Genomic DNA, 13,961 nt, shown 5'->3' on the forward strand with positions numbered 1-13,961 from the left:
GTAATGATATGCGAAATACATAAATATAAAATGTTTGCATAATATGTTGCCACAGCATTTGGCTTTCAATATTAACAATATTTTATTTACTCAATTTTAAATTAACAAAACATTCAAAAATGAAAGCTCTTTTATTTAATTTGTTGTGCTTTAGGTCATTCGTTTACTCCTCATGAAACTGCTTTACAATCAGCTTTAAGCTTGGATAATTCGTGAAAGTTTCTAAGATAAGCTGGTTCTAATATTTTTTCTTTGAAAACGCTTTTCGTCGATAAACAGAAGAGCACTTAGCTCTTTTCCTCAAAGTGTCCGTCTCTCCAGAAAAGCGGAAAGAGTGCTCCGAGAGGCACTTTTCACTGGCAGAGTGATCTGTCAAAAAAGAGGGTCGCTTTTATTTGGTGCGAGATTCGACCTGACGCCTCAAAAACGAAGAAATAACTTTGTGTGACCGGTTCACTGAAAATGTGACAAAAATAGCTAATCTGGTGCGCAGTCACCTGTATGGATGTTGAACCTCCCTGTTAAAATATTGCTCCTGGACCAATTCAAAGCCAAATTTTACGTCATTAAGAGGTGGAATTTAGAAATTCTAGAAATATTTTGCAATGAATGTGTGTCTTTTAGTTTTAAGCAGGAATCTGCAGATGAAATTCCCTGTCATAGCGTAATTTCTTGGGTAGGAACGCAGAGAATGCTTTCTGCCGTTTCGCTACAACGTGAATTGCTGGGACAATATGAAATTATCCTACTTTCGCGAAACTACATTCTGCCTTTTATTATTGCATTACACGCTCTCTTAAATCTTCTGGCGAGCGGGCCGCGTGCCAAGTGGATTTTGCTCCTCCTTCCCTCAATATGCAGGCTTGTTTCAAAAAATTTCTTTCTTGCAGAGGCAGAGAGAACGAGGTGCCGTCTTGTGTGAAAGCCACGGTCCTTCTTAAAAAAAGAGTCTTCCCTAAAATTCCATATGCTGATTTCGCAGCATTTTTTCTGTGGAAAAATATTCCAGTATACTTATACATTTGCAAGAGAGTTGTGTCTTTCATGTTTTCTCTCTAGGTTAATGTCGACTTGGCTAATGCAACATATTGAAATCCATAACGCTGGGAGCTTCCACTCCGCCGAGGGTTTATGCATATTGCAAAGGCGCATCCTCTCAAAGGGAATAAAAAATCCGACTGGGATTGTTTTGCCTTTCTTCTCTCTAGCAAAACTCAAAACTCGGCGGGGGAATTGCTTTTATCCTGTGCTGCACGTTTCCTCTGTTAAAACGTTGCTAGCCGCTTTCGCTTTCCTCGCACAAGTGTGAGCGGTACAAGCCAATAAACAACCCCATTCGGAGGGCTGTCAACCGCAAGTGCGAGATGTATCTAAGCCCGCTTCTTTCTCTCCTCCGCCTTCTTTGTCGCAGAAAAACAGAGGGCGGCCGGGTTTGGTGCCAAAAGAGGAAGAGATAAAGCAAATTCCTTCTGTTTCATAAAATTTTCAGTCGAAGCTGCTTGCCACGTCCTTGGTTGCCGGAAGAGGGATTGCCTCCCGGGGTGGGAAGGGCGGGCGGCTCACCTCGCACGGTCAGATTGGCCAGACTGAACTTGGTCTCGAAATTGGGCTTCTCCGTGGAAACCTCGCACAGATAGGTGCCGGTCGTCTCCAAGGTCGCCTCGCGCAGCTTCACGCTCGACATTTGGCAGCCACTCTCCTGCAACATTCGCACAATCAAATATTTAGTTGGTTCGAAATTTCCTGCCGTGGAAATGAGGAAGTTACGAGGTTACATTGCTCTCATACACAGGAAATATCTAGGTCTGGCGTGCGTCGACGAGCAATTTAAAAGTAAATCTTCAAGGAGAGATTTACTAAAATTTACAGTTCCATTTACATTTTATGTAGTCCAAAAGGAATTAGTATTGTTATTCTGGTATTTATTCTACGCAAGGAGCTTGGGCCCCTTCTTGAACTTCTATATGTCCAGAGCTTGGTGGAACGGTGGCGGATTGGCGAGTCTAAGTCTCGCTGATAATTATTTTAGTAATTTGGAGTCAAATAGCTGTTAACTACCGCTTGCCATCTCTGACAAAGGGCAGCCAGAAGGGATGGGACAAATCCCTGCTGGCCCTCTCGCATATCCCGCACCACTGCGACACTCTAGGAATGCCTCAACGATGCGAGCCAAATTATTATTTATTTCAAATTTAAATTTTGTCTGGCTAGCTTTTAGCAGAAAACTGAAATTTCAGATGTTGACAAAAAGTAGGGCTCTTGTGTGTAAGATGGGTATTTAAAAAAAAGAAAATGAATATGCAAGAAAGACACTTAGTGGAGGGAGAAACACTTTAAAAGCATCATCCTCTGAAGGAGCTAGTGTCAAAATAAAAGTCAAATAAAATCTCGGCTGGCACTTTGCTCGAACGATCCAGCCGCGAGCTTTTCACCTCGTGACGTGTATAGCGTGCTGCCGAGTGGATTCGCGTAAATAATGAACGTTGGGAATGTGCTCGGCTTGATCGAAACACGCCTCTCAAATATTAAAACGCGAAAAAGTGTTCTCACGGAATGAAATGACGCGCGCACCTAAACGAAAACTTGCTTTTTTGCCGGTGCTGCTGAACTCGCGATGGCAATTTTTCTGTGCGGAGCTTTTTGCACTAGTATTTGCATGAAACATATATGGCAAAGTTTTGATTGCGAGTGCGTTTGTTTGCGCGCCAAATTTTCCTTTGCTGGCCAAACAACGGCCTACTTGGCCATTCAGGCCGTTTTTTTCTTCGCTGCCCCTACTAATTCGCCTGGCTACTGGCGCAGTCAACAAATTATTCATGAGAGCAACAACTACATCAAAGTTTGCTCACGAAACTTGTTAATTAAAGTCGTAAAAATGCGATGCGCTGGCAAAACTTTATCCTCAACTCTCAGCGTTCGTGGAATGAAAAACAATTAACCCCCCCCCCCCCTCTCTCTCTCTCTCTCTCTCTCTCTCTCTCTCTCTCTCTCTCTCTCTCTCTCTCTCAATTTCTTGATTAAAAATAATGGTATTTTTAGCAGTCAGCAGGATTTTACAAGCGTTGTCTGTTCACTTGGATCAGCATCATTGAATATAAAAGGAAAAACGCCGCCGAATGTAATTTATGGCATTATTTGCGTCCATGCTACTGTCGTAAATTATTTCTATCAAAAAATTGAGGACAGGCTTGTCTTCTGAAAGTATAATTGCTTCTTTTAAACCAAAACTTCGTTAGAAATGCCATATCTTAACTAAGAATATTTGTACAAATAGCTCTGCTCTCTGTGGTTTGACTATAAGGATGGGCGGCTAACAGTGAAAAAAATATCATCTCGATCTAAATCTTAACAGCAGCTTATTCCGCCCCTCACGCCTCTTCAGCAGGAAAAAATCATATCACTGAATTAACTGTAGGAGATTTTAATCACTTTCTCTTGAATTCGATTAACTGCACTAATTGCTGAGAACAAATTATGATGATGATGAAAAGTAGCAAATCAGGGGTAAAAATGTATTCATCACTCCTGCCAATCAAAGAATGAATATTGCGTTAGTTGAGAGGAGAACAATTATTTACAAATTGACCTTTTGATCTCATCACGATTTCACTGTCTAAGATAGGGTATGGGCTACTTTTTAATAAATTAACTTTTTTGTGTCGTGCAGTGTGATGATTATCCGTTTTAGAGCCTTCTGGTTCATCATCCGCCATATTCGTTGATTTCTTACGATCATTTGGACTATTTTGCCAGAGCTGCAACGGCTGGAATTTGAAATTCACACGGTTAATTTTTCCGCGGGCAGCTTCTCGTTTGCTTCACTTCTTTCGTTCTTTCTTATTGCGGATAAAAGCGTTCGCCCGGCGGAGTTAGCGTTGCGAGAGCAGGCACTTTACATTTTCATCTTTCATCACTTGACAGTGAAATAACGAGCCGAGCGAGCGCGTTTATAATACAAGGAAGAAGGGTACGAGGACGACGACTTGTTTGCTTAGCAGCTTTGTGACGTGCCTAATATTATTTCTGCCAAAAGTTCTCTCTCTCTCTCTCTCTCTCTCTCTCTCTCTCTCTCTCTCTCTCTCTCTCTTCGCCGTTGCCGCTTTTGAGCAAACAGATTAAAAATAAGCTCGTCGAGGATTTTAAATTGTTGTGCACGCGTAAAAAGGCAGCAGAGGCAGCACGTATGTATTTTCTGCCCGTCTGGCCCCGTGTCGGCAATAAACGGTTTATGCAGCCCGCTGAGAATTAAGGCCCAACTGGTTGCATAGTAAACAATTTAACGAGTCGCTTCGGAAACTCAATAAAATCGCGCACAAAGCCGGCCGAACAAAGCGTGCTCTTTGTTTCCTGATTTTTCAACCATATACTTTTCTTTTAAATTTTCCATCTTGTTTTTTAATGAATTGAGAAAAATGACTAGGAAATTCATTGGATGAAGGTCGTATTCTGCTGAAGGTGGGTGCTCTACCTCTTTTATGTTGGTAAATTTATTTATGGAGGAGAAAGCTAGTCTCTGGCAGAGCGAATTTCATCTGTGCCCAACAAAAGCGCTATCTTTGTAATATCTTTGTCGATTATGCTGGATGAAAGAAGACCAGAAAAGGTTGGAGCTTTGTTAAAAAATTAATTACGCACTCGGTATAGAAAACTGACGCCATAATTGGCTACTATTATTAATATTTTCAGATGAAAATGCGACGTTGTTAAAAGCTAAAGCATTGAATTCATGATAGCAACGTAACTGAGGCAAATAATTCTAGGCGGAGCACTCAAATAATTCTTTTTAGAGCTCAATTACGATGTACTTCTGACAAGATTATTTTCTGTTGAGCAGAACAGAGAACAATGACCCTGTCTGTAATTAGTCATTTTATATGCTTCAATGCATTTAAATGAAAATTTATACTCTGAGCCAATGAGCTACTATAGGTAAAATTAGTAAAGTTATATGGGAGTAATATTAAGTAAACATCTCAGCCTGCAAAATTTTAATGATAAATAAAGAGAACCATTGCAATAAATTATAAAGTCAGTAATGCCCAGAATCGGTCATATTTTTCACTATTGTACCGAGCAATTACGAAACTTTATGGTGTGTGAGAAAAGCGAACAGGGACAATTTAAATCTAAATTCCAGGTATGACTATTGTGATAACAGATAATCGAATTTGCCTATTTCATGGGCGTTCATTATTAAATATACTAAATACTTTCATGGAGAAAATCGAGAAGAAATAATGAACTCTTCCAAACAAATAAAACTATATGGACACTCTTGACGACATTGAGCTACTTGGTTCAGGGACTACTCACATCCATGATGATGCCAGGGACGGGGAAAAGCTGGTTGGGCGGCAACTGGCTGGGCATGTAACGGCAGAACTCGGCGTTGTCCTTGTACCACTTGACGGAGTAGAGGATGCCATCACCGAGGTCAAAGGAGCAGCCCATCGCCACCGGCTTGCCAAGACTTGCGTAAGGTGGGATGGACAGCTGAAGTAGCGTAAGACCGTTGCAACCTGCAAACACAAAACGATTGCAAATTTTTAAAACATGATTTTCGTGACAAAACAAAAATACAAAAAGACTGCGAAATGCGTTATTTTCTCACGTTTTGTAAAATAAGGAAGCAAATCTTTTATTTTTGAAACTCAAGTAACGGGAATTTCATTAGATTTATGAAAGAAAAAGTGAACAACTTCATCTTGCACAAAAGTGGTATTTTTCAGTGGAAAACTTATAATGCAGCCGCAGACAGTAGGTGTTTGATCTTTGAACAAAGTTAAAAGTTTTTGTCTTCATAATGGAAATTGTTAGTTTCAAGAGAACTTTATAATACTTTTGCGGAGTTTATTTGTAGGTAAGAGAAAAAGTTATAGCGATGGAAATATAAAGTGAACGGAATATTTCGAGCACACTGTTCACAACGAGAGATGAGAGGGAGAAACCTTAGTGCACGCGACCTTTTGCGTCTGGGCGAATATTATGTTCTCAAGAGCATAACTCTTCGAGAGCAGCGCTAAAAGCGTTCTGCTGTTGACTCTCGCGAGCGAGCATCACTTAGTTAATTATGCTCACACAGACTGCTGGAGGACCGAGAGATGTTAATGAAAAGTGGCGCGTGCGACGAGAAGAAGCACACCTTGATGTCTACCAGGCAAATTAGTTCTGGGCTGCGGCTTCACAGTACCTGCTTTCGCAATTTGTTTGAGCAGCGGCCATGCCTTCGGCTCAAATGTGCTGTAAAATTGGGTCTGTGAAGCGTGCTCATCAGATAGTTTAGGAAGCTTTTCTTGGAACTGTGTGCTGCTGTTAACTTTTGACACAGGGTGAAACTACTCAGATTTGGACAACAAATAGTCTGTTACGATTATTTTTTTGTGGTTTGGAGAAATAATCTCTATTTAAAATTGCTTTAATACCAAATACTCACTAGCATAGAAGAATTAAAAGAATTAACACGCACAAAATTGTATATCCGTGCTTCTTCAGATAGTCGAATTTGCATGTTTTTATGAACGCCATGGTGTAAATTTCGTAGAATCTTTGCTATTCAAAAAGGTTTTAAGTGTTGTGAAATTATCAAAATATGGTTTTGTACACGAGTCTTTTTGATATCTGCTTTCTTGAATTTTTACATTAGTTCTGATTAATTTTATCAAGTTTAAAATACTCGCAATCAAGTTTCTAAAATTCTGCATAAATGTCAACTTTCTAAATTTATGATATATTTGTGATAAAGCACAAGTTGGAACTCCCCGTTCGGTTTGTCGTGAAAGATCTTCTGCCGTGATAATTGATAAATCTGAAGTGCCGGGACTCAGTTCCTTGCTTAATCCCTTTCTTTATAGGCAGATAGCGGCCAACGCGAATCACTCCATTATTGCCCCTCGCGTAAACCCCGACAAGAAAAATTTATCTCGTGGATTCAAGGGGAAATTTTCAAAATTCCCTTTTTATGCTCTGTCCGTTTGTGAACAAGAGAGACCTGACGCAATAAAAGTAATTGAAGTTTGCAGGAATTTGCGTTTGAAAGTGGGCTGCAAAGAACAACAGGGTCGTGCGCAAAAGAGAACTCTGATGTTTTACTCGGGCGTCAAATCACGAATTCCACTGCGATGCAGCTTCAGCTTTGTGAAAAACACAAAGGAAAAATTTCACTGTCGCATTTCTGCGCTGGCACAGCTCTCAGCGGCTAATCGGCTATCCTAGATCTAATTTGATAGCATATTATTGAAGCTCGCCCGAATAATTGAAAGCCTGAATTATAATTTCAAACTTTTTAAAAATGAATATTCAATTTCAACGAGAAATGCAGATGACGAGCACAGGCTGATTCCTCCTCGTACGTGCACTGATCTCGGATTGTATTCGTTTTCTTTCCAAATCGCACAGCAGTGGAATTCCCTCCCGTCCGCATTCAAATTCTGTCTGAGTTCCAATTATTTTGAATATTTTGATCATGAGTTTCGGCGGGTTGTTCAATAACTCTACAAATGCCTAATTTCTCCTGAATGTGCTATGCTGATTTTTTTCAATTTTATAAAATATATTTAATCACTTGTTTCTTAGAAATAAACTGAATTGAATAATAATTCTAATGTTTACAAAAAAGCGGCGAGTTCAAAATATTTTCCTATGAAAGTTGAAAGGGAAAAATTTAATGCTAGAGAGTTATTCCATACTGCCAATTATTTTACACCATCCTAGCAAATAAAAATAAAGAATTCACGGTTGCTGCTCTGCTCCACTCAAGCATCCTCTAATTTTCTCTCAGAAAGATAGCAGGTGTGGTTCTCGCAGCCCATACAGAACAGGCGCAGGAGCAGTCGGAGCACGCGTTTTCGCTGCCCGCCGGCTGTTTGCTCAAAACGGAGCGCAGATCATACTCTGGTTTCTTTGCCGCCTCAGGAAAAACACACATTTGCGCTGCTATGTACTTGCTTGTTTGCCGGCCTATTATTTTGCCCAAAAGAGTACAAACTTCCATCTTGGCTCTCTCTCTCTCTCTCTCTCTCTCTCTCTCTCTCTCTCTCTCTCGCTCGCTCGCTCGCTCTTAGTCATTCAAGCTGTAGCAAACAAATTTGAAATTTATATTTTTCCAACTTTCCCTGTTGTCTTCTTTCTCGCAAACTGTTGGAAAATTTGGCAAGAGACGCTACGCACTACATTTAAGCCGACGAGTCTCTTTTATTTAAGAGTAGAAAATGAAATGATGCAGTTTTATTGGTAAATTTTGCGTAAAAAAGGAGCGCGAGAAATGTGTCTGCTAAATGTCTTGACAACTTTTGGGGATAGCAAAGCATACGGCACTCCTAGCAATAATGCTATGCTTTACTTTTTCCCGAATGATTTCGAACTACGTTTTTGAAAATCAGTCATTACCATGCATTAAAATTTAACTTTATATTGTTCATGCAGGGTCCACTTCAATATTCCTCCCAGCAATAATAATAAAGTGAGCTGAGCAGGGAAACAAACCGGCTTGCATAATTTTGTTTTCCATCCAAGTGGAAAAGCAAACTACCGGCCAAATGGGGTGGACGGGAAACGCAAAATATATAATATTGAGATCAGCCACACGGCTCCTAATATTTATCTAACGCAGCGGATCGATGAACGCCGCGGCCTCAATTAAATCGCCATTTCCACGGCCCGATTAATAGAGCCGTAAATTGAAATCATGTTTTATCCAAAACCGCAATAAAAGCAGCCAAACAGACCCCCTTTGCCTGCCAATTTATGAAAATAATGCTATGTCGAACGGCCGGAACGGCGCTGTTCCAGCACGTGTGCCTGCCTGCTTGCTCGCCTCTTCGTGCGCAATAAATCTTGGATTCAATTCTAGCGGACCAAGGGAGACGCGTCACAATCCACTGCGCCGACCAACCGACCGACCAGCAAAAAGTGCCGGATTAAGCCGAGTCAAACGGCCAGTCGACATTAAGGAGAGATTACAGGTGCGTCCGCTCCCTTGCTAAACGACATTTTCCAAAAGCTAAATTGCTGTGCCACATGACAAGTCGGAATGGTGTGAATAATGTGCCAGCTGTTTCAGAGGTTGTAAATTTTGGGAGCACACTTCTTTAGATCAAAAAGTAGGGCTTGCGAGCAACTCAGTTCAACAAAAATAAAGCCACAAAATGTAAAAAGGAATTTTGAAGACTTCTAGTCATTTTGGATACTAAAATTTCATGTCAAAATAATTCAGCTATGCTAGATTTTTTATTAACGTACAACTGTCTATTTTTTATACCCTCGCTACATAACTTTTTTTGGAAACCGACCGCTACTATTTCTATTAGTGGTTAAGAATACCCCTTTAACGGACTTTTGAGTTAAAGCTTGCCTTCCTATGTGCGCCATTCAGAATGGATCATTGAATCTTGCTGAGTATTGAGGTATTTTTAAAATTATAAATGGTAAGTCAAGCGAAAGCAGAGGTTGAAGCTGTAAGAGTTGTGGGATTCTTCGATAGGACACCAAGTGACATAAGCCTCTTTACTAGAACGGCACCTTGACATTTTACAGATTTCTTGTGACGAATCTTCCATTCACATGCCCGAGCTAGATTGGTTTTAATTTTATTGCGGTTCAGTAGGGCCATTTCACCACAAAAGTTCCACACCCAAAAGAAATCAGTATGTTCGGGAAAATGTATTTTATAGTTTTAATGGAATCGAGTTATCTTAAACACAGATTTGACAACAAAATGTCCTATATACAGAGGCCTTTGAAAGCATTATATGTATTTTTTATACAGCGTAACCAGAGAAAACTTAAATGGAAAGTGTCAAAGTGAGTTGTTTTCGGTGGGTATAGCTTTACAAGTACTATAATACTAAAAGGTGATATTGCCACCTTAAAGCAGTTTTGCACCCTATTGTTCTCGTCGCCAGTGGTGCGTATACATACAAAAATTGGCCGCCACCAACGCAGGCGTTTTTCATCTTTGCCGATACTTTTACTGCCTCGGCGGTTGGCCCTTTTTTAAAATATTCACGAGCGGCAAACTTTTCCCCTCGGCACCAGCAGCGTGGGCCGTTTTCCTTTTTATTTTATAGTCGAAGCCGCGCGGGCTCGTGGCTTGCTCGGTTTTAACCGCAGCTCCAGGCAAATCCGAGAGGGGAAACACCGTTTTCAAGATAACACGCGTTGGAACAAGCAATTGTCATGTTATCGCGCGCTGCCGCATTGATTGATGATTTTTGCCCCTCTTCCCTCCGCAGCATCCAGGCAGCACGAGATGAATTTTACGACACTCGTGGTTGTAAAATTCCTTTCGGAGCACTTTTCGTGCTTTATTATTTCTCGGGGTGGAAAGCCTGTTTTCTTTACCCCCCATCATGAATATCTATAAAAATTGGGATGGATTTTGATCTTTCAATACACTGTGTTAGTCTGTCTTGAAAACTCTTATCTTGATTTAATTTTGAATTATTCTTTAGAGTGGAACCATTATCAAAATTGAGAATGAGCCCTGAACGAGAAAAAAAATTGAAAAATGAAGAAGAGGAAGTAAAAATGTGATTTTCTTTGGTCAAAAGCAAACGTTTCATATTTAAGAAGTGTTTGAATGAAGAGGCATTGAATGTAATATTTTTCACTCCTCCTTGAGCTAATGCAGATAAATGACTCGCATGGAGCTCACGCTACTTTTCGCTTTCCAACCTCTCAGCTGGTGGAAATGATGAATTAGAAAGCTGCCGACTGGCTTCACGATGCTCTTTCTTTTCGCACGATCAACATACATCAAACTCAATCGCACACTCTTCAAAAAAGGCCCAAATTAAGCAAGTTAAAAGAGAAAGAAATCGTTACGACGATTCAAAGTTCAAAAGAAGCCATTCATCATCGCAATCGTTTCTCCGCTGCTAAAGTTTGATTTTTCTTTATTCTCCACTTTTCCCGTGTTCACTTCTCGAAATGGATTGCAAGTTGAAAAGAGAGCTAGAGCAACTCATCCGTGGGCAAAACGCGTGTATTTTTCTCCTCTCTGTTCCCTTCCGATTCGGGTTGCCGGGTCGATTTTTTCCTCGGGTAATCCCTTTTTGATGCCGGTGCGGCGGATCCTCGCGGATGTAGACCATTTTTTCCTTTACATCTCCGACGGCAAATTAAATTCATAATTGCTTTCTCCCTTCGTCGGAGCCAAAGTCTGCTGAAACTTTTTTCCTCACAGCCCTTCTAACGCCGAATTCGATCAACGGGACTCGTCGTTCTCTTCTATTTTCACTCTGCCAAAGCCACGTTTTCTTTCTCCTAGAGCAGCCAGCAGCCGACGAGAGCAAATAAAATTTGAATTCGCCACCACACCTATTGATCAGCATATCGAACCCTCTGTCTCTACTCGCAGTACATTCAATTCACCCCACCTTCCACGTCTAATTGAATTTTTTCGGTATAACTCTAAAAAGGCTGATTAAATTTCCCTTCATTATTCTTTCTACGGCTCCATACATCAGTCTTTTCTCGGCGCTTGGAAATGCCTTTTTTCAGTTTAACTACTTCAGGGCTGGATGGGGTAAACTTTCTCGTTTCAATGCTTTTTTGCTTCATCGGTGAATAGCTTCATAAAAGCTTTTCAGTTAGTTAGTTAGTGTGTGGATTTGCACGCCGTCCTCTTTCCTGCTGCGCGTCGAGAGCAGAAAAATGGTGGCATTATGCAACCCTGCAAGCAACAGTGCCACTAATTAAGTTCATAATTTCATTAGACTCCTTCCGGAACAGGCGCGCTCTGCATAATTGGATTTGATAAAAATAATAGTGGAGTGTGGGTGCAAGGCACCTCGCAGCTGTTTTATCTCGGCTGAGAGCGGCAAAGTGCAAGGACCTCTTCATTAAATTACGGCAAAACTAGTTCCTTGCCTTAACAAACCAGCGATCGGTGAGCAAAAAGTTTGAAAATCTTCTCTCGTCTCCAGCACCGTTTTATTCAAGGGAATTAAGTTTTTCGCCCTTCCACTCCGACTTAATTCACTGACTAGTTCTGCCTCAACTTTTCAGATTATGATCGGGAAAGTAGGTAATTACTGGAATTATTAATTAACTTCTCGCTAGAATTGCACTCTTTAATGATAATACACTCAAGAGGATTTCTTTACCGAACCAAGGTCTGAAGTTTGATCTGGAATAACTTAAGGAACAAAAAAGCCAAAATACACATTTCCCTCTTTGAGAAATTATTTGACAAGTGACATCTCCGGCACAAACGTTACCTAATATAGCGTCTGCCTGAGGCCCAGCCCATTTCCTTTGCGGGCCGGTTTGCATGTCTATTACCCTCGTCGATTATTTCCTTCGCTCCCCTCGGAGATCGCAGCCAAAACACTTGGCAATAAAAGTAACGCCCCGGGCGGGCAAGTGGCGAAGTGGCGTGCGCGTTCGTGTTGTGTGCAAAAGAGTTGGCCTTTTTCGCCAAACACTTGTTCGCGATTGATTTTGGCCTGCCGGAATACACAAATGCGTGGTACGGAGAAACGCAGCGAGACGGAAACTAATTTTCTGAGAGGCACGTAATAATATTTATTTTGGCGAACATACATATGTGTGTGGAGCGGCGGGGGCGAAATAAAATTGCCGCTGTCGAGGGTGGCTGGCAGGAGGCGACAGCTCCTTTCCCGCGCAGCGAGGTTTTAGCAAAAGAGATTATCTGCCTCATCCTTCTTCGTCGCGTTGCCAATCGATTGCCAGCCAGGGGATGAGCGGCATTTTCTTACCCTCCTCACCAGCCGCTCTCGCGCACCCAGCAAGGTCTCGAGCTAGAAGTCGCCAGCTGCCCTGAATTTATGTGACGCCTCCCTTATTTCCTAAATGCACGAGCGCTCCGTCGGTTCGCAGCAAATTTCTATTTGATTTTGCGTCGGCTTCCTGTGTGTGCGAGTTAATGTAATGAGACGAAACGACCTCTCGCATGGGAATTTAATGCACACGCTGTTTTATGTGGGTAGCCGCTAGAATGTCATACGCATAAAGTTCTCCTGCTACCTATTGTACTCGTGTAATATCATGTAATAAGTCGATGCACGCACGTTCCCCTTTGGTGTTCGGTTAGTTTATTTCATAAAAAGAAAATATAATCATGATATAAATTTTACTGAATTATGATGGAAAAATATTGAATTTTAAATGCTCTTTTCGGGAATATTAATTGCTAAAATCTTTGAATTAGTGAGCATTAAATATTAGATTTTATTTAGATTACTTTTTCTGAACTTTTGTTGCAGCAAACTAGTTTGTGTTAAATGATTTCTTGGTCGATCACTACAGTTTTGGAAGGTATTAATTAGTACCAAAACTGAATTGTGTTTCTTAACAGAACGAGAGCATGTTATCTAATTTTTTCCACTAAAAATTTCACTTGTAGCTAACCATCCTGAATTAATTTCATTCGTTATTTTTAAGTTTCCCTATCTATACTATATTAGATTTCATTTTGCATTAATCATCAAAAGGTACTTGTTTTCAAGTTGGAAAGTATTTTGGATATAATTGCAGATGCTTTCATATTAAGGTTTATTGCTCAACAATCGCACCGCTCTCAAAGAAATCAAATTATGCTCTCCTGGTCAATAAATCTCAAAATCATCCTATCGACAGGATGATAAGACGAAAAACATAATATCCATCAAGGCTTAGAAAAACGATTTTAGGTATTGGAAATGTGTCGATTTTACCTCGCACAATGAAATCTGACTTTGCCTCTCAAGTATCTCGTCTGACAAATTTATTTCTGACACATTCAGCAAGTTTCCACATTCGACTCTCAAATCCATCAGCAGTTATCCAACACCACAAGCATGCAAATGCTTCACCAGTTGATTGCGATGGTGTGAGAAAATCAGGTGCGAAATTCCGCCGGCGGTCGCACGCGTGCGTCTCCATCGGGCGGAAATCTAGGAATTCCATGCGTGAGTGTCGGATATAAATCTGATTTTAAATAAATTTGCAGGTGGCTTGGC

General features: G+C 40.8%; 1 protein-coding gene across 1 annotated transcript in view; it reads right to left on the reverse strand.

Moving 5' to 3' along the window:
* LOC135934448 (uncharacterized) overlaps nt 1–13,961 on the reverse strand; it is a 56,422-nt gene that overhangs the window by 15,565 nt on the left and 26,896 nt on the right. Inside the window, exons 3-4 of the mRNA XM_065476193.1 lie at nt 5,314–5,519; nt 1,564–1,699 (exon numbers count right to left, since the gene is read on the reverse strand). Coding sequence (XP_065332265.1) covers nt 1,564–1,699; nt 5,314–5,519 — 342 coding nt within the window. The remainder of the gene's footprint in view (nt 1–1,563; nt 1,700–5,313; nt 5,520–13,961) is intronic.

Source organism: Cloeon dipterum, chromosome 1 (assembly GCF_949628265.1).
Source record: "Cloeon dipterum chromosome 1, ieCloDipt1.1, whole genome shotgun sequence".
NCBI classification, from domain to species: Eukaryota; Metazoa; Arthropoda; class Insecta; order Ephemeroptera; family Baetidae; genus Cloeon; species Cloeon dipterum.